This window comes from Cygnus atratus, chromosome 33 (assembly GCF_013377495.2).
Source record: "Cygnus atratus isolate AKBS03 ecotype Queensland, Australia chromosome 33, CAtr_DNAZoo_HiC_assembly, whole genome shotgun sequence".
Lineage (NCBI taxonomy): Eukaryota > Metazoa > Chordata > Aves > Anseriformes > Anatidae > Cygnus > Cygnus atratus.
The window spans coordinates 713,515-731,625 of NC_066394.1; the positions used below are offsets into that span (position 1 = coordinate 713,515).

The window sequence follows — 18,111 nt, forward strand, 5'->3', positions numbered from 1 at the left end:
TTCCCCCCCCCAGCGTCCCCCCAGTGCCACCAAGTGGTCCCCAGCCCCTCCCAGTTCCCCCCCCAGCCCCTCCCAGTTCCCCCCCAGTCCCTCCCAGTTCCTCCCAGTGCCCCCAGTCAGCACCCACCCCCAGTGCTCCCCAGTTGCCTTGGCCCCTCCCAGTCCCAGTCCCCCCCCAGTGCCCGCAAGTGATCCCCAGCACACCCCAGTTCCCCCCCCCCAGTACCCCCCAGTTTCCCCCCCAGTCCCTCCCAGTGCCACCAGGTGGCCCCCAGCCAATCCCGGTTCCCTTCCCAGTCCCTCCCAGTGTCCCCCCCAGTGCCACCCAGTCGTTCCCAGCCTACCCCAGTTCCCCTCCCAGTCCCTCCCAGTGTCCCCAGTCAGAACCTCCCCCTCCCAGTTCCCTCCCCAGTCCCTCCCAGTGTCCACCAAGTGCTCCCCAGCCCCTCCCAGTTTCCCCCCAGTCCCCCCCAGTGTCCCCCCTGTGTCACCAAGTGGTCCCCCAGCCCCTCCCAGTCCCCCCCGAGTCCCTCCCAGTTTCCCCCCAGTCCTTCCCAGTGCTCCCAGTACCTGGCGGTCGCCTGGGCCAGTCCCCCCAGTGCCTCCTCGGCCGCCTCCGCCCGGCCCTGCTGCCGCGCCACCTCCTGCGCCAGGCGCTGGGACAAGTGCCACCGTGTCCCCAACGTGTCCCCAACGTGTCCCCAGGTCCCCAGCCCCTCCTTAAGGGACGCCCCCGCGCTCCTCTTATGTCCCCGACATGTCCCCAGCTTGTCCCCAGCGTGCCCCCAGCAGGTCCCCGTGTCCCAACATGTCCCCAGGTGTCCCCACGTGTGTCCCCTCCCTGTCCCCCCTGTCCCCAGCGTGTCCCCACAGGTCCATACCTGGCCCACGTGTCCCCTGCATGTCCCCAAACCATCCCCTCGGGTCCCCAACAGGTCCCCGTCCCCCAACAAATCCCCCCTGGGCGGCCCTGCCACGTCCCCACTGTGTCCCCCATGTCCCCAAGCACGTCCCCAGTGTCCCCAACACGTCCCCAACACGTCCCCAACGCGTCCCCAACACGCCCCCAGCGTCCCCCAAACCACCCCGCCAGCTCCCCGTTCCCCCCCCGCACGTCCCCCCCCGTGTCCCCACGTGTCCCCCCCCGTGTCCCCACGCCCCCCCCATGTCCCCCCGCGTCCCCCCCCCCCCGACCTCGGCCTCCCGCCGCAGCACCTCGGCGCCGGCCTCCCTCTCCCGCAGCCTCAGCTCCAGCCTCTCCCCCCGCCGCCTCCCCGCCGCCGCCTCCGCCCCCAGCGCCCCGACCTGGAACGGGGGGGGGGGGACGACACACACGGGAGGCCAGGGGGTGTCCCCAACCCCCCCCCGGGGGGGGGGGGGGGACAGGGGACACGGGGGGGGGGGACGGGGGACACCCACCTGCGCCCGCAGCCCCCGCTGCGCCTCCTCCTGCGCCCGCAGCTGCAGCAGGAGGGCGAAGACTTTCTGCCGCCAGCCCCCCAGCAGCGCCTGCAGCCGGGGGGGGGCCACGGCCAGGGGCACCCCGGGGGGGGGCAGCTGAGGGATAAGGGGGTGGGGGGGGGAGTTAGGGGGGGCGCTCGGGGCACCCCGCACCTCCCTCGAGGCACCCGGAGCGTGCCCCCCCCCCCCCCCCCCCCACGCCCTGGTCTGCGGGGAGGGCACGGGGGGGGGGAACCCCCGAAGTGACCCCCCCGCAACAGGCTGGGGGGCCTAAAGGACGCCCCCCCCTCGACATCCTAAGACCCTCCCCGACACCCCAAGACCCCCCCCAGACACCCCAAGAACCCCCCATATCACCCTAAGCCCCCCCCCCCCCAAGGACCCCCCCACGGCACCCAAAACCCCTCCGAGAGCACCCAAGGGTCCCCAGCGGCACCCAAACCCCCCCCCCCCCCCCCCAGCCCCCAATGGCCTCGGGGCCCTCCCGTGGGCACCCCCCAGCACCCCAAAGCCCCCCCCAGCACCCCAAAGACCCCCACCACCACCCCAAATCCCCCCCCAGCACCACCTCAAGGCTTCCCCCCGGCACCCCAAAGCCCCCCTCCAGCCCCCCTCAGGCACCCCAAAGCCCCCCCCAGCACCCCAAAGCCCCCTCCACCACCCCAAATCCCCCCACCACCACCCCAAAGACCCTCCCCAGCACCCCTCCACCACCCCAAGCGCCCCCCCAGCACCCCAAATCCCCCTCCAGCACCCCAAAGACCCCCACCACCACCCCAAATCCCTCTCCACCACCCCAAATCCCCCCCCAGCACCCCAATTCCCCCCTCCCCCACCCCAAAGCCCCCCCCCAGCACCCCCTCAAGGCTTCCCCCTGGCACCCCAAAGCCCCCCTCCAGCCCCCCTCAGGCACCCCAAATCTGCCCCCAGCACCCCAAAGACCCCCCTCAGTATCCCAAATCCCCCTCCACCACCCCAAATCCCCCCCAGCACCCCAAAAACCCCCACCACCACAAAGCCCCCCTCCAGCCCCCCTCAGGCACCCCAAATCCCCCCCCCAGCACCCCAAATCCCCCCCACCACCACCCCAAACCCCCCAAAGCCCCCCCCCAGCCCCCCCCTACCTCGCGCCCCAGCTCGCGCTCCTGCAGGGCCAGGATGTGGCCCAGGGCGCTGAGCCGGGCCTGGAGCAGCTCCGGGGCCTGGTGCTGGGGGGGGGGACATGGGGACATTGTGGGGACATGGGGACACCGCGGGGACACCGCGGGGACAGGGGGGACGTGGGGACACCGCGGGGACACCGCGGGGACAGGGGGGACGTGGGGACACCGCGGGGACACCGCGGGGACGGGGGGGGGACGTGGGGGCACTGTGGGGACACCGCGGGGACGCTGGGTACGGGGACACGGTTGGGACACGGGGACGTGGTGGGGACACCGTGGGGACAGGGGGACACCGTGGGGACGGTGGGCATAGGGACGTGGTGGGGACATGGGGACATTGTGGGGGCGTCCTGGGGACGTGGAGACACCGTGGGGACATGGGGACATGGTGGGGACAGCGTGGGGGTGACGTGGGGACACTGGTATGGGGACACGGTGGGGACATGGGGACATTGTGGGGACGTCCTGGGGACATGGGGACATTGTGGGGACATGGGGACACTGGTATGGGGACACCGTGGGGACATGGGGACATTGTGGGGACACGGGGACACCGTGGGGCTGACGTGGGGACACCGGGCATGGGGACACGGTGCGGACACGGGGACGCCGGACACAGGGCCACCGTGTCACCAAGGGGACGCGGGGACACACTGGGGACACGGCGGGGACAAGGCCACCACGTCACCAGGCCCCCACGGCCCGGCCCCGCCTCCTTCCTGCTCCAAGCCCCGCCCCCACGGCCTGGCCCCGCCTCCTCTCAGCCTCAAGCCCCGCCCCCAGGGCTTGGCCCCGCCTCCTCATTGCTTGAAGCCCCGCCCCTACCGTTTGGCCCCGCCTCCTCTCAGCTTCAAGCTCTGCCTCCAAGGCTTGGCCCCGCCTCCTCTCCGCTTGAAGCTCCGCCCCTACCGCTTGGCTCCGCCTCCTCTCTGCTTCAAGCTCTGCCTCCAAGGCTTGGCCCCGCCTCCTCTCCGCTTGAAGCTCCGCCCCTACCGCTTGGCTCCGCCTCCTCTCTGCTTCAAGCTCTGCCTCCAAGGCTTGGCCCCGCCTCCTCTCCGCTTGAAGCTCCGCCCCTACCGCTTGGCTCCGCCTCCTCTCTGCTTCAAGCTCTGCCTCCAAGGCTTGGCCCCGCCTCCTCTCCGCTTGAAGCTCCGCCCCTACCGCTTGGCTCCGCCTCCTCTCGGCTTCAAGCTCCGCCTCCAGTGCTTGGCTCCGCCTCCTCTCGGCTTCAAGCTCCGCCCCTACTGCTTGGCTCCGCCTCCTCTCCACTTCAAGCTCCGCCTCCAGTGCTTGGCTCCGCCTCCTCTCCGCCTCAAGCTCCGCCTCCAGGGACCTGCTGAAGGGACCGGGTCCAGGCTCTGGGGCTTACTGGGAGCACTGGGAGGGGCTACTGGGAGGGGCTACTGGGAGGGGCTACTGGGAGGGGCTACTGGGAGGGGCTACTGGGAGGGGCTACTGGGAGGGGCTACTGGGAGGGGCTACTGGGAGGGGCTACTGGGGCCTTTATGGGGATACTGGGAGAACATCTGGGGTTACTGGGAACAGTGGGAGCTACTGGGAGAACTAGGTGACGATGCCAGCGGCTACTGGGAGAGGAGCCAAGAGGTTACTGGGAGCACTGGGAAATACTGGGGTGCTACTGGGACCACGAAAGCACGTTCAGAACAGAGCCTGGGGGGGCAACTGGTGATACTGGAGCGCTACTGGGAGGGGGCTACAAAGAGCACCGGGGGCTACTGGAAAGCCTGGGGAGGAACTGGGAGGCTACTGGGAGAACTGGGAGGTTACTGGGAGGTCTTACCTGGTGCTGGGGCCGGGGGGGCGGAGCGCGAAGTGCGACGGGGGGACGAGACCCCGCAGAGCTGGGGGGGGGGACAGGGGGTGGCACCCAGGGGACACCGGGGGGTGGCACCACGCGACCAGTGCTCACCAGTACCCACCAGTACCCACCAGTACCCCGGCGGCTCTGGGGGAACCTCGGCCATGGCACCTGCCGGGGGGGGGGGGGGGACACACACTCCCAGTAAGCCCCAGTTCAGGCCTGCTCGCCCCTACAGAGTCCCAGTACCCAGCCCCAACAGCTCCCAGTAACTCCCAGTTCTCCCCACCGTGGCCCCACTGACTCCCAGTCCCATCTTTCCCCAGCACCAGCAACCACCAGTGACTCCCAGTTTATCCCCCCCCCAAGCCCCAGTGGCTCCCAGTTTCCCCTCACAACAGTCCCAGTAGTCCCCAGTGACTCCCAGTTCATCCTGTCACGGTCCCAGTAGTTCCCAGTAACTCCCAGTGGCTCTTCATATCCTCCTCCCATAGCTCCCAGTACCCCCAGTGGCTCCCAGTATCCCCGCGCATATTCCCAGCGGTTCCCAGTAACTGCCCCGCACGCTCCCATAGCCTTCCAGTATCTCCCAGTATCCCCACACACACTCCCAGTAGTTCCCAGTGTCCCCCTACACGCTCCCAGTGGCTCCCAGTATCCCCTCACTCACTCCCAGTAACTCCCAGTAGCCGCCCCCCACACCCCCACTGCCTCCCAGAGACTCCCAGTTCCCCCCTCAGAGGCTCCCACAACCTCCCAGTATCCCCCAGTACCTCCCAGTATTCCCCAGTGACTCCCAGTATCCCCTCACTCACTCCCAGTAACTCCCAGTAACAGCGCCCCACACCCCCACTGCCTCCCAGTGACCCCCAGTTCCCCCCCAAAAGGCTCCCAGTATCCCCCAGTGACTCCCAGTATCCCCTCATTCACTCCCAGTAACTCCCAGTAGCCACCCCCCACACCCACGTTGCCTCCCAGCGGCCCCCAGTTCCCCCCCAAAAGCTTCCCAGTACCTCCCAGTACCCCCCAGCACCTCCCAGTACCCCCCGACCGCGCAGTGCACGCCGGGAACGCGCCCCACCGCCTCTCTCCCGCTCCTGGCGGCGCAGCCAATCAGCGCGCGGAACGGGCGAAAGAGCCCGCCCCCAGCCCCGTCGGCGGGAAAGAGGCAGCCAATGAGAGGAGGCGGTGCGGCGCGGAGGTGCGGCCTCCCTGCCGGCCAATAGGCAGCTCCCGCTGGGATTGGCAGAGGCGGAAGCCAATCACAGCCCGGGGGGCGGAGCCGGCGTGAACGCGGGCGCTGAGGGGGGAAATGGCGGTGCTGGGGGTAAAGGGGGGCGGGGGGGGAAAAGAGGGTCTGAGGGGGGTAAAAAGGGGCAAGTGGGGGGTAAATGGGGGTTGGGGAGGGTAAAAGGGGGATTTGGGGGCATTAATGGGGCCCTGAAGGGGGGTAAATGGGGTTCTGAGGGGGTAAATTGGGAACAAATGGGGGGTAAATGGGGGCAAATGGGCCCCGAGGGGGTAAAAGGGGGCCCTGGGGGGGGTAAATGGGGGCCTGAGGGGGGTAAAAGGGGGCTGGGGGGGTAAATGGGGGCCTGAGGGGGTAAAAGGGGGCCCTGGGGGGGTAAATGGGGGCCTGAGGGGGGTAAAAGGGGGCTGGGGGGGTAAATGGGGGCCTGAGGGGGTAAAAGGGGGCCCTGAGGGGGTAAATGGGGGCCTGAGGGGGGTAAAATGGGGCTTGGGGGAGTAAATAGGAGCCTGAGAGAGGAAAATGGGGGTCTGGGGGGGTAAATGTGGGGTCTGAGGGCTGTAAAAGGGGGCTTGGGGGGGTTAATGGGGCCCTGAGGGGTAAATGAGGGTGCAGAGGGGGTAAGTGGGGGTCTGAGGGGGGTAAAAGGGGGCCCTGGGGAGGTAAATGGAGGTCTCCAGGGGTAAATGGGGGCCTGAGGGCGTAATTGGGGGTGTGAGGGGAGTTAATAGAGGCAAATGGGGGTCCGGGGGGGAGAAATGGGGGTCTGAGGGGGGGGTAAAAGGGGGCTTGGGGGGGGTAAATGGGGGGCTGGCAGGGAAATGGAGGCCTGAGGGGGATAAAAGGGGGTCTGGGGGTGTTAATGGGGCCCTGGAGTGTAAATGGGGGCCTGAGGAGATAAGTGGTGGTCTGAGGGGGGTAAATGGGGGTCTGAGGGGGGGTAAATAGGGGCAAATGGGGGGTAAAAGGGAGCCTAAGAGGGTAAATGGGGGTCTGGGGGGGTTAAAAGGGGGCCCTGGGGGGGGGTAAATGTGGGCAAATTGGGGGGTCAATGGGAGTCTGAGAGGGGCCCTGGGAGGTAAATGGGGCCCTGGGGGGTAAATGGAGGTCCGGGGGGGAAATGGGGGGTCTGAGGGGGGTAAAAAGGGGTTAGGGGGGGATAAATGAGGCCCTGGGGGGTAAAACAGGGTCTGAGGGGTGTAAAAAAAAGGCTTGGGGGGGTAAATGGGGCCCTGAAGGGGGTGAATAGGGCCCTGAGCGGGGTAAATAGGGGCAAATGGGGGCTTGAGGAAGAAAGTGGGGCTTTAGGGGGGGAAATGGGGGTCTTCAGGGGGTAATTGAGGGGGCAAATGGGGGCTTGGGGGGGGGTTAATGGGGCACTGGGGGGTAAATGAGGGGCTCTGGAGGGGTAAATGAGGGGCTGAGGGTGGAAATGGGGGCTTTAGGGGAGGAAATGGGGGCTTGATGGGGGGTAAATGGGGGCTTTAGGGGGGAAATGGGGCTGTGGGGGGGAAATGGGTGTTGGGGGTGGGGGGGGGCAGATGGGGCCTTTGAGGGGGGGAGGTGGGGGTCCGGGGGGGGGGTAAATTGAGGCCTTGATGGGGGTAAATGGAGGTCCTGGGGGGTAAATGGGGTCCGGGGGGAGGTGTAACTGGGGTGTGGGGGTGTAACGGGGTCACGGGGTGTAAATGGGGCCGGGGGGGGGGGGGGTCAGTGCCTGACCCCCCTCCCCCCCCGTGACTCGGTCCCCTCGTCCAGGTGAAGGCCCGGTGCCGTGGGTGCCACCACCTTGGGGACACCGCCGGGGACACAGGTGGGTGCTGGGGACGTGGGGGGGTGGTTTTGGGGTCCCCCCCACCCCGGGTCCCCGAGGAGCGCTCCCCGCTGGGACCCCCCCCAATCCCCGCAGGGTGGCCCTGGTGGCGTCCCCACGGGCGCTGGTGGCAGCGATGGGGACACCGGTGACGTCGGGGACGGAGGCAGCACCCACGAGCTGAGGCGTGAGCTGCGCCGGGGCCACCTCTGCGTCCCTCCGGGTGAGTACGGACCAGTACAGGCCAGCTAAAACCAGTAAGAACCAGTAGGGACCAGTAACACCAGTAGAAAACCCCACAGGCCAGTAAGAACCAGCGGGACCAGTGGTAAACCCTGCAGATTTACGCGGGCTCTGACCAGTATGGACCAGTTTAGACCAGTAAGCCTTTTGTTTTGTCTCCAGTGTGTCCCAAACATGTCCCCAAGTGTCCCCAGTGCGTCCTAGCACATCCCCAGTGTGTCCCCAAGTGTCCCCAAGCATCCCCCGTGTCCTGAACGTGTCCCCAGATGTCCCCAGTGTGTCCTGAATGTGTCCCCAGGTGTCCCCAACTATCTCCCCTGTGTCCTGAATGTGTCCCCAAATGCGTCCAGTGTGTCCTTAAGTGTCCCCAGGTGTTCCCTGTGTGTTCTGATGGTGTCCCCTGCAGGTCCTCGTGTCCCCAGTGCATCCCAGCACGTCCCCAGTGTGTCCCCAAATGTCCCCAGTGTGTCCCCACGTGTCCCCAAGTGTCCCCACTGTGTCCCTGGTGTGCCCCCACGTCCCCAGCATGTCCTGACGGGGTTCCCCACAGGTCCTCGTGTCCCCAGCGTGTCCCCAACGTGTCCCCAGCAGGTCCCAGGTGGTGTCCCCAGTGGGACACAGCGGTCCCATCTCCGCACTGGCCAATGGGAGGCCGTGCTGGGGCAGATTGACAGCCCCGACAGCCAATCAGCACTCAAAGGGCGCGGCTGGGGTGGGGACGAGGGCCCTGGGGGGCAACTGGGGGGCCCTGGGGGCATCAGCAGGGCCCTGGGGGCATCAGCAGGGCCCTGGGGGGCAAATTAGGGACTGGGGGGGTCAGGGGGGCAAATGGGGTCCTGGGGGGCGCGTGTGGGCACAGGGGGGGGACAAGGTCCTGCCCCTGGCCCCCACGTGACCCGGGTGCGTAGGCAGGAAGGTGACAAAGCAGCACCGGGGGTGCCACCGCCCGCTTGGGGACATTCCGAAGGGCACAGGTGGGTGCTGGGGGACACCTGGGGACCCTCGGGGGGGGGACACTGAAGGGGGGTGGTGGCCCCCAGCGCCGGCGGTGCCGCGGGAAGGGGAAGTCGGTGACTTCCTGCGAGCGGGGACGCCGCGGGGACGCCGCGGGGACCTGTGCGGGTGCCAGCGCTTTGGTGGCACTCGTGGGGACACCGCTGGGCGCCGTGGGGACATTCGTGTTCGGGGGGCCCCCAGGGGGTGACCCCACATGGGGCCACCGGGTTCCAGCTCCTGGGGGTGTCCCCTCTGCGGTCCCCAGGGTGGTGGCGTGTCACCGAGTGTCCAGGTGGGGACGTGTCCGCGGGGCCTTCGATGTCACCTCCACGGACGTGGCCCTTTGGGGGTGCTGGGGGCCTTGGGGACACTCGGGGCACTTCTCTGGGGTTGTCCCTTTTGGGGCCCATGGGGCCCCAAGGAGATGTCCCCAAGGACGTGGCCCCACATGGGCACTCAGGTCCCTAAGGAGGTGTCCCCAACTGGACAGAAGTGTCCCCAGGGTGTCCCTGTGTGGACGCTGGTGTCCCCAAGGAGGTGTCCTCACCTGGGCCGTGAGGTCTCCAAGGAAGTGTCCTCATCTGGACACTTGGATTCCTCAGGAGGTGGCCCCAGACAGACAGAAGTGTCCCCAAGGTGTCCCCAACTGGACAGAAGTGTCCCCAAGGTGTCCCCAACTGGACAGAAGCGTCCCCAAGGTGTCCTCGCCTAGACACTGAGGTCCCTAGGGAGGTGTCCCCAAGGAGGTGTCCCCGAATGGACCCCGAGGTCCCCAAGGAGGTGTTCCCAAGGAGGTGTCTTCGCCTGGACACCGTGGTCCCTAAGGAGATGTCCCCACCTGGACGCTGGTGTCCTCAGCTGGGCAGAAGTGTCCCCAAGGTGTCCTTATCTGGACACCAAGGTCCCTGAGGAGGTGTCCCCAGGGTGTCCCCACCTGGACGCTGGTGTCCCCAACTGGACAGATGTGTCCCCAAGGTGTCCTTATCTGGACACTGAGGTCCCCAACGAGGTGTCCCCAACTGGACAGAGTGTCCCCAAATATCCCCACCTGGACACCGATGTCCCCAGGGCGATGTCCCCAACTGGACAGATGTGTCCCCAAGGTGTCCCCACCTGGATGCTGACATCCCCGGGTCAGTGTCCCCCCCCCCGGTCCCCCTGCTAACCCCTCGTGTCCCCCCCCCAGGATGACTTCCGCTCAGTTGGCCTCGGCGCTGGAGGTGGCCTTGGCGGCCACCTCGCGGGCGCTGCAGGCGCTGGTGGCGCTGGCCGAGGCGCTGGAGACGCCGGCGGCGGTGCCAGCGGCGCGGGACGAGGCTGAGGAGGTGGCAGCGGAGGCCGAGGAGGCCCTGAAGGGGCTGGACGCCGCCCTGGCGGCCGCGCTCACCGCCACGGCGGTGGCGACGCCGGGGCTGGAGGCCCGGGGCATGTACCGGGCCCTGGAGGCCCTCTCCAACGCCGGAGTCCAGGAGCTGCAGCGGGAGCAGAAGCGGAACCGACGGCAGCGGAAGCTCCTGGGGGTGCTGCGGAACGTCGCCCTGGGGCTGCTGCTCCTGTGCACCCCCCTGTGTGAGTACGGGTTGGGGAGAACCAGGAGGAAGCAGAAAGAACCAGTAAGAAGTGGTAGAAACGAGTAAAAAATGGTAGAGACCAGTAAAAACCAGTAGAGGCCAGTAAAAAAGCAGTAGAAGCCAGTAGGAACCACTAAGGAACCAGTAAGAACCAGTAAGAGGGCAGTAAAAAAGCAGTAGAAGGCAGTAGAAACCGGTAGGAACCAGTAAGAACCAGTAAGAAATGGTAGAAACCAGTAAAAAAACGGTAGAGGCCAGTAAAAAAGCAGTAGAAGCCAGTAAGGAACCGGTAAGAACCAGTAAGAGGTCAGTAAAAAAGCAGTAGAAACCAGTAGGAACCGGTAAGGAACCAGTAGGAACCAGTAAGAACCAGTAAGAAGTGGTAGAAACCAGTAAAAAATGGTAGAGACCAGTAAAAAAGCAGTAGGAACCAGTAAGGAACCGGTAGGAACCAGTAAGAACCAGTAAGAAGTGGTAGAAACCAGTAAAAAATGGTAGAGGTCAGTAAGAACCAGTAGAGGCCAGTAAAAAAGCAGTAGAAGCCAGTAGGAACCAGTAAGGAACTGGTAAGAACCAGTAAGAAGGCAGTAAAAAAGCAGTAGAAGGCAGTAGAAACCAGTAAGGAACCGGTAGGAACCGGTAGAGGCCAGTAGGAACCGGTAGAGGCCAGTAGGAACCAGTAAGAGGCCAGTAAAAAAGCAGTAGAAACCAGTAGGAACCAGTAAGGAACTGGTAGGAACCAGTAAGAACCAGTAAGAAGTGGTAGAAACCAGTAAAAAACGGTAGAGGCCAGTAAAAAAGCAGTAGAAGCCAGTAGGAACCAGTAAGGAACTGGTAGGAACCAGTAAGAGGCCAGTAAAAAAGCAGTAGAAACCAGTAAGGAACCAGTAAGAACCAGTAAGAAGTGGTAGAAACCAGTAAAAAACGGTAGAGGCCAGTAAGAACCAGTAGAGGCCAGTAAAAAAGCGGTAGAAGCCAGTAGGAACTGGTAGGAACCAGTAGGAACCAGTAAGGAACTGGTAGTGAGTCCTTCACGTCCATTTGCATCACCGGTGCTGGTGGAGAGCGCTATGGCCCAGTAGGCACCAGTTCAGACCAGTAAGGAATCCTGCAAACCGGTAGGCTCTTCCCCTTTTTCTCTTATGGACCAGTATGGACTGTTAGGGTGCCCTGTAGACCAGTTTAAACCAGTATACACCACTAGAGGTTAGCGGGAACTCCTATAAACCAGTAAGGACCAGTACAGACCAGTAAGAACCATTAGGTTTTATCCTGCCCTGACCAGTTCAAACTAGCAAGGAGCCCTACAGACCAGTAGGAAGCAGTAGGGAGTTCCAATATAGACCAGTATAGATTCTGCTGTGCTCCCAGTATGGACCAGGGGGCACTGGGAGGGGACCAGGGGGTACTGGGGTGGGATCAAGGGGTACTGGGAGGGGACCAGGGGGCACTGGGAGGGGATCAAGGGACACTGGGAGGGGACCAGGGGGTACTGGGAGGGAGACCTGGGGGTACTGGGAGGGGACCTGGGGGTACTGGGAGGGGACCAGGGGGCACTGGGAGGGGGACCAGGGGGCACTGGGAGGGGACCAGGGGGCACTGGGAGGGGACCAGGGGGCACTGGGAGGGGATCAAGGGACACTGGGAGGGGGACCAGGGGACACTGGGAGGGGGACCAGGGGGTACTGGGAGGGGATCAGGGGACACTGGGAGGGGGACCAGGGGGTACTGGGAGGGGGACCAGGGGGTACTGGGAGGGGATCAGGGCATACTGGGAGGGGATCAAGGGACGCTGGGGAGGGGACGGGGGCCACTGGGAGGGGGACGCTGGGGACGGGACGGGGACACTGGGAAGGGGATGGGGACACTGGGAGAGGACGGGGACGTCGGGAGCGGGGCCGGGGGACGCCGGGTGACGTCCCCGTCCCCTCGCCGCCCCGCAGTGGCCTTCGACGCGGTGCGGGAGGCGCTGGGGGTGACCCAGGAGAGCCACCTCGTCCCCTGCCTGGCCACCGTGCTCCTGCTGTGCCAGGTGGCCATGTGGGCCGCCGACCGCTCCGGGCACCACCTGGCCACCGCCGTCGAGCAGCAGCGTCACCGGGCCACCCGCTACCGCCAGCTGGGCCACGCCGCCGACGATGTCACCGAGGCCACCCGGGCGGCCTCGGCGGCCCAGGGGACGCTGGAGGAGGTGGCCAACCACCTGCGTCTCCTGGTGGAAGCCGTCGAGCAGGACCTGACGGAGGCCCAGGGCTTCCCCGCCAGCACCCGCGCCTTGGGGACAGCCGTGGTGGCCTTGGGGACGACGATCCAGGACGAGGAGGGGACGCGGAGGCTGGCGCGGGCGCTGCAGGCGCTGCCCGAGGAGGTGTAGGGACGCCGGTAGCGTCCCGGTCGCCTTGGGGACACGGTCGTCCGCTGCGGGTGTTTTCGGGGCGTCCTGCTGTCGCGTGTTCCCTTTGGGGACGCTGAGGTGACCTCTGGGGACGGGGAGGGTGGCGCCGTCCTCTGTCCCCTGCCCCCAATAAACTTCGAGGGTGCGCTGAGCCCTCTGGTTTGTCACCGGGGGTGGGGACAGCGCGGGGTGGGGGTGTCCCTACGCCATCCTGGGGACAGGGACGGGGGGACGCGTCCCCCAATTGTCCCTGCGGACGGGATTGTCCCCGACAGCCCTAAGGATCCCTGGCTGGATGTCCCCAAGCCGTGGGGGACAATGTGGGGACACAGCAGGGGGACAGCCCCGGGGACGGTTTGGGGACAAAACGGGGGCTGCTGGAGGCACGCTGGGGACATCCTGAGGGGTCCTTGGTGCTGCGATGGGGACGCTGGGGGACATTGGGGGCTGTGGGGGACAGCGGGGGACATCCGGGGCTGTTGGGGACATCGGGAGCTGTTGGGGACATTGGGGGACATCCAGGGCTGTTGGGGACATCGGGGGACATCAGGGGCTGGGGGGGACATCGGGGTCTGTTGCGGGCATCAGGGGACACTGGGGGGCTGTTGGGGACATCGGAGGCTGTGCTGTTGGGGACATTGGGGGCTGTGGGGGGCACCGGGGGACATCGGGAGCTGTTGGGGACATCGGGGGCTGTTGGGGACATTGGGGGACACCGGGATCTGTTGGGGACATCGGGGGCTGTTGGGGACATCGGGGGACATCGGGGGCTGTGGGGGACATCGGGGGCTGTTGGGGACATCGGGGGCTGTTGGGGACATTGGGGGCTGGGGGTCACCGTGCCGGGGCTGTGCTTGGGACACTGCGGGGACATCCGAGTGCCACCACGTCCCTAGCCCCCACGTGTCCCCTTGCCGCCGCCCGTGGGGACCCTGGAGGCCCCCAGGGGAAGCGGGGACAGCGGAGACAAGGGACAGGGACAGGGAGGGGACAGGGGACGAGGGGGACGCCGGCCATCAGGACACAAACCAGGAACCCCACAGCAACGTCTCTGTCCGAAAAAGCGACAAAAAAACACACAAAAAAAAGGGGAAAAAAAAATCCCCAAAAAGGGAAAACCCGGCCCCGGGCGGCTGAAAACTCGGGAGGGCAGCTGGTGGAAGGGAACCGAGCGCTCAGGGCGTGCCCCAAATCCACGCGTTTCCACCCAAAACAGCCTCCGGGAACTTTCTCTTTCCCTTTCCCTTCGGGAGCCGCGGCTGTGGTGAGGCTCCTCCGCGTTTCTCCCCCGGCCCAATTTTGGGTCCGTTTTGCCCCGTTTGACCATTTCCGAGGGCGGCTCACGCCCTTGGGACCGATCGGTCCCGGTGCTGTCCCCGACCCCAAAACAAACCCTATATTCACTGGGGTGTACAGGACAGGCTCGGGTGTGGGGGTTTAATGCTTAATTCAAATATTTTCGCTGCTGAATTCTTAATTTTTGCTATTTTCAATAATCTGGGATTTTGGTATCTCTGTGATAGCTTTATTAATAATTTGTGGGATTTTGCTACCTCTGTTCTTGCTTTGTTAATAATTTGTGGGATTTTGTTATCTCTGTGCTTGCTTTATTAATAATTTCTGAGATTTTGGTACCTCCTTGATTGCTTTTTTAATAATTTGTGGGATTTTGGTACCTCTGTGATTGATTTCCATTAATAATTTGTGAGATTTGGGTACCTCTGTGATTTCTTTATTAATAATTTGTGGGATTTTGGTACCTCTGTGCTTGCTTTGTAATAATTTCTGAGATTTTTGTACCTCTGTGCTTGCTTTAATAATAATTTGTGGGATTTTGGTACCTCTGTGCTTGCTTTATTAATAATTTCTGAGATTTTGGTACCTCCTTGATTGCTTTTTTAATAATTTGTGGGATTTTGGTACCTCTGTGATTGATTTCCATTAATAATTTGTGAGATTTGGGTACCTCTGAGATTTCTTTATTAATAATTTGTGGGATTTTGGTACTTCTGTGATTTCTTTATTAATAATTTTTGGGATTTGGGTACCTCTGAGATTTCTTTATTAATAATTTGTGGGATTTTGGTACTTCTGTGATTTCTTTATTAATAATTTTTGGGATTTTGGTACCTCTGTGCTTGCTTTGTAATAATCTCTGAGATTTTTGTACCTCTGTGCTTGCTTTATTAATAATTTGTGGGATTTTGGTGTCTCTGTGCTTGCTTTTTTAATCATTTGTGGGATTTTGTTATCTCTGTGCTTGCTTTATTAATAATTTGTGTGATTTTGGTATCTCTGTACTTGCTTTTTTAACAATTTGTGGGATTTTTGTACCTCTGTGCTTGCTTTATTAATAATTTGTGGGATTTTGGTACTTCTGTGCTTGCTTTATTAATAATTTGTGGGATTTTGGTACCCCTGTGCTTACTTTATTAATAATTTGTGGGGTTTTGCCATCTCCAGGCTTTTCACATTAATCACAGCTGTCCTTATGAGCAGGGATTTACAGAAATCTGTGATAAAACGCAGAATTTGGGGCAAGCCAGCCTGAGAAGCGACACCTGGACCAGCTGGGGAGCCCTGTGGGTTGTCACCCCCACTGCCACCAGTTATGTGGACGCCGGATGTCACCGGGGCCACCAGCGCCACTGAGGTGGGGCAAAGTCTGGTGCAGCCACGGGCGCGGATGAGGGGACATGGGGACAAGGGGACAGGGGGTGGCAGAGGGGGACAAGGGGACAGGGGGTGGTCGAGGGCATGAGGACGGGATGGTGGCAACACGGTAGCACGAGGGGGGACAGGAGGTGGCACGGGGACAGGCGGTGGCGTGGACTGGCACAGGGTGGCACGAATGGGACAAGGGGACAGGGTGGTGGCAGAGGGACAGCAGGATTGGGGAGACGTGAGGGGGGTAAAGGGGATGGAGGGTGGCAGGGGGTGACGTCGGGAGCGGTGACAAGGGATGGGGTGGTGACTGAGGGGACATGGAACAGCAGGTGACGGTGGCCACGTCCCCCTGTTTGGGGACAGGGGCGTCCCTGGGGGTGTCTTGGGGCCACCGTGCCTGTTCCCCAGCACCGCCAGGGACAGGGGACAGCGGGGAGGCCACAAGGACCACGGGGGACCCCGTATCCCATCCCCAGGTGTCCCCAGAGCTGCTGAAGCCGCTGGTGGCCGTGGTGGCCACCCTGGGCAAGCTGGGGGCCACCGCCGGGCACTTTCCCCTGGCTGAGCCGTGGGGCTCGCTGCGGGCTGGCCTCCTGAAGTTCAGCTTCGGCGTGCGTGAGGCCATGAGACACCGCCACGGAGAGGCCACCCGCCTGCGCCAAGCTCTGGCCGCCGCCGCTGCCGAACCCACCACAGAAGGTCCCGGCGTCCCCAAGGCCACCGCGGCGGCCATTGCCTGCGAGTGGCTGAAGGCGGTGGCCTCAGTGGAGGCCGCCTGGGCCAAGCTGAAGGTGGAGGCTGCAAGCCTGAAGGATGCCTGCGAGGTGGCAGCCACCGCCGGGGCCGCTGCTGGGGCCACCGCCGAGGCCACCATGGCCCACCTGATGGGGGCAGTGGCCCTGGAGACTGAAGCGCGTGGGGGGTTCCGGTTGGCCACCCACCTCCTGCCGATGACCTTGGAGCCGACTGAGGTGGTTGAGGTGGTGGCAGCCCACGATGCGCGGGTGGCAGAGGCTGGGGCAGGGCTGCAGGAGGCCAGCAAGGCCACCGAGGAGGCGGCAGTGGCAGCGGAGGCTGCAGTCACGGCCAGGGAGCGGGGACGGCAGGCGGTGGTGGCCCACGAGCTTCTGGGGCACCTGGTGGTGGCCTGTGATGGTGCCTACCACTACTATTGTCACCTGCAGCGCCGCCTCAAGGACATCGAGGCCATGGTGGCTGCCGGACACGGTGGCCCCGAGGCTGCTGCGGTGGCCCTGGAGGGTCCCGATGTCCCCAGGGCCATGCAGGGGGACCCGGGCATCCCCAAAGGCCTGGCGGAGGCGGTGGCGGTGGCCGAGGCCCTGTGGGGCGCCAGCGCCCGCCTGGTCCAGGAGCACCTCTTGGGGACGCTGCGGGTGGTCCGGGGGCTGCTGAGCACCGGAGACACCACCGAGGCCACGGCTGTGGCCCAGCGCTGCCAAGATGCCACCAACGCCCTCCCGGGGCTGCTGCCACGGGGACACTCTTAGGGGACGGTGGCTTCACCAGGGACCAGTGGGGTTCTTGGGGACGGTGGCTTTGGTGACACCCAACACAACCGTGGAGTCATGGAACAGGAGTGTTTTGGGTGGAAAAGGGCCTTCAAGTACACCAAGGCCAAGCTGAACCATGTCCCCTAGAGCCATGTCCCCTGGTGTCATGTCCCCTAGTGCCACGTCCCCTAGTGCCACGTCCCCTAGTGCCACGTCCCCTAGAGCCACATCCCCTAGAGCCACGTCCCTTAGTGCCACATCCCCTAGAGCCACGTCCCTTAGTGCCACGTCCCCTAGTGCCACATCCTCTAGTGCCACATCCCCTAGAGCCACGTCCCCTAGTGCCATGTCCCTTAGTGCCACGTACCCTGGTGCCACATCCCCTAGTGCCATGTCCCCTAGTGCCACGTCCCCTAGTGCCACGTCCCCTAGTGCCACGTCCCCTAGAGCCACATCCCCTAGAGCCACGTCCCTTAGTGCCACGTCCCCTAGAGCCACGTCCCCTAGAGCCACGTCCCTTAGTGCCACGTCCCCTAGTGCCACATCCTCTAGTGCCACATCCCCTAGAGCCACGTCCCCTGGTGCCGTGTCCCTTAGAGCCACATCCCTTAGAGCCACGTCCCTTAGTGCCACGTCCGTTAGTGCCATGTCCCTTAGTCAGCCCAGCCTCCTCACCACGGCCTCCATTTGGATGATCAAGAGCGATGCAGCCTCCTCTTGGCCTCCTTTCCTCCAAATCGTCCCAATTCCCTCAAGCCTCATAATTCCCATTTTCTAGTTCTTCTGCCAGTTTTATCGCCTTTTTTTTTTTTTTTTTTAATTTTTCCCTCAGATGTGAGCAATTCTGCATTTTTGGGGTGGGAGGCCCAAAACAAGACGCGAGGTTTCGGGCTCACTGGTGCCGTGCATGAGTTCCCCATCGAGGTCGCCGATAAAAATGGCAATAGGCAAAAAACGTAAATTGGTTAAAAAACTGAAACATGATGATAAATTGATAAAATTGATAAAAAAAGAGAAATAGTTTGATGAAAACAAGAAAATGAGTGATAAAGTGGTAAATTGCTTGTTGAAAATGATAAATTGATGAAAGTGATAAAATGATAAATTGATTGATAAAAATGATAAAAATGATAAATTGATTGACACTGGGGACCCCTCCGGGAGATGCCACCCCCAAATTCCCAACCCCCGCAAACCACCAAATAATACTTTTTTCACCTTTT

The 18,111-nt window shown here is 63.3% G+C and overlaps 3 protein-coding genes across 6 annotated transcripts in view; all 3 read left to right on the forward strand.

The window, feature by feature from the left end:
- Positions 1–18,111, forward strand: part of LOC118260323 (zinc finger protein 420-like) — a 337,064-nt gene that overhangs the window by 259,222 nt on the left and 59,731 nt on the right. The gene's annotated exons all lie outside the window — the stretch shown is intronic.
- LOC118261238 (uncharacterized) lies at positions 5,715–12,861 on the forward strand. 2 transcript variants are annotated; one of them, XM_035571971.2, is made up of 6 exons: positions 5,715–5,770; positions 7,451–7,505; positions 7,602–7,728; positions 7,808–7,886; positions 9,931–10,313; positions 12,259–12,861. In XM_035571971.2, exons 5-6 carry the CDS (start codon positions 9,932–9,934, stop codon positions 12,687–12,689), a joined length of 813 nt encoding a protein of 270 aa, XP_035427864.1. In that variant the 5' UTR covers positions 5,715–5,770; positions 7,451–7,505; positions 7,602–7,728; positions 7,808–7,886; position 9,931; the 3' UTR covers positions 12,690–12,861. The 2 variants fall into 2 exon arrangements, with proteins under 2 accessions (XP_035427864.1, XP_035427863.1); XM_035571970.2 differs by lacking the exon at positions 7,808–7,886.
- On the forward strand, positions 13,862–18,110 carry LOC118261242 (uncharacterized). Of its 3 annotated transcripts, none has more exons than XM_035571982.1 (3): positions 13,862–13,974; positions 15,210–15,363; positions 15,854–18,110. In XM_035571982.1, the coding sequence occupies exons 2-3, from the start codon at positions 15,322–15,324 to the stop codon at positions 16,883–16,885; spliced, it is 1,074 nt and encodes a 357-aa protein (XP_035427875.1). In that variant the 5' UTR covers positions 13,862–13,974; positions 15,210–15,321; the 3' UTR covers positions 16,886–18,110. The 3 variants fall into 3 exon arrangements, with proteins under 3 accessions (XP_035427875.1, XP_050572048.1, XP_035427876.1); XM_050716091.1 differs by having other exon boundaries at positions 13,932–13,974; positions 15,240–15,363; XM_035571983.1 differs by having other exon boundaries at positions 13,959–14,013.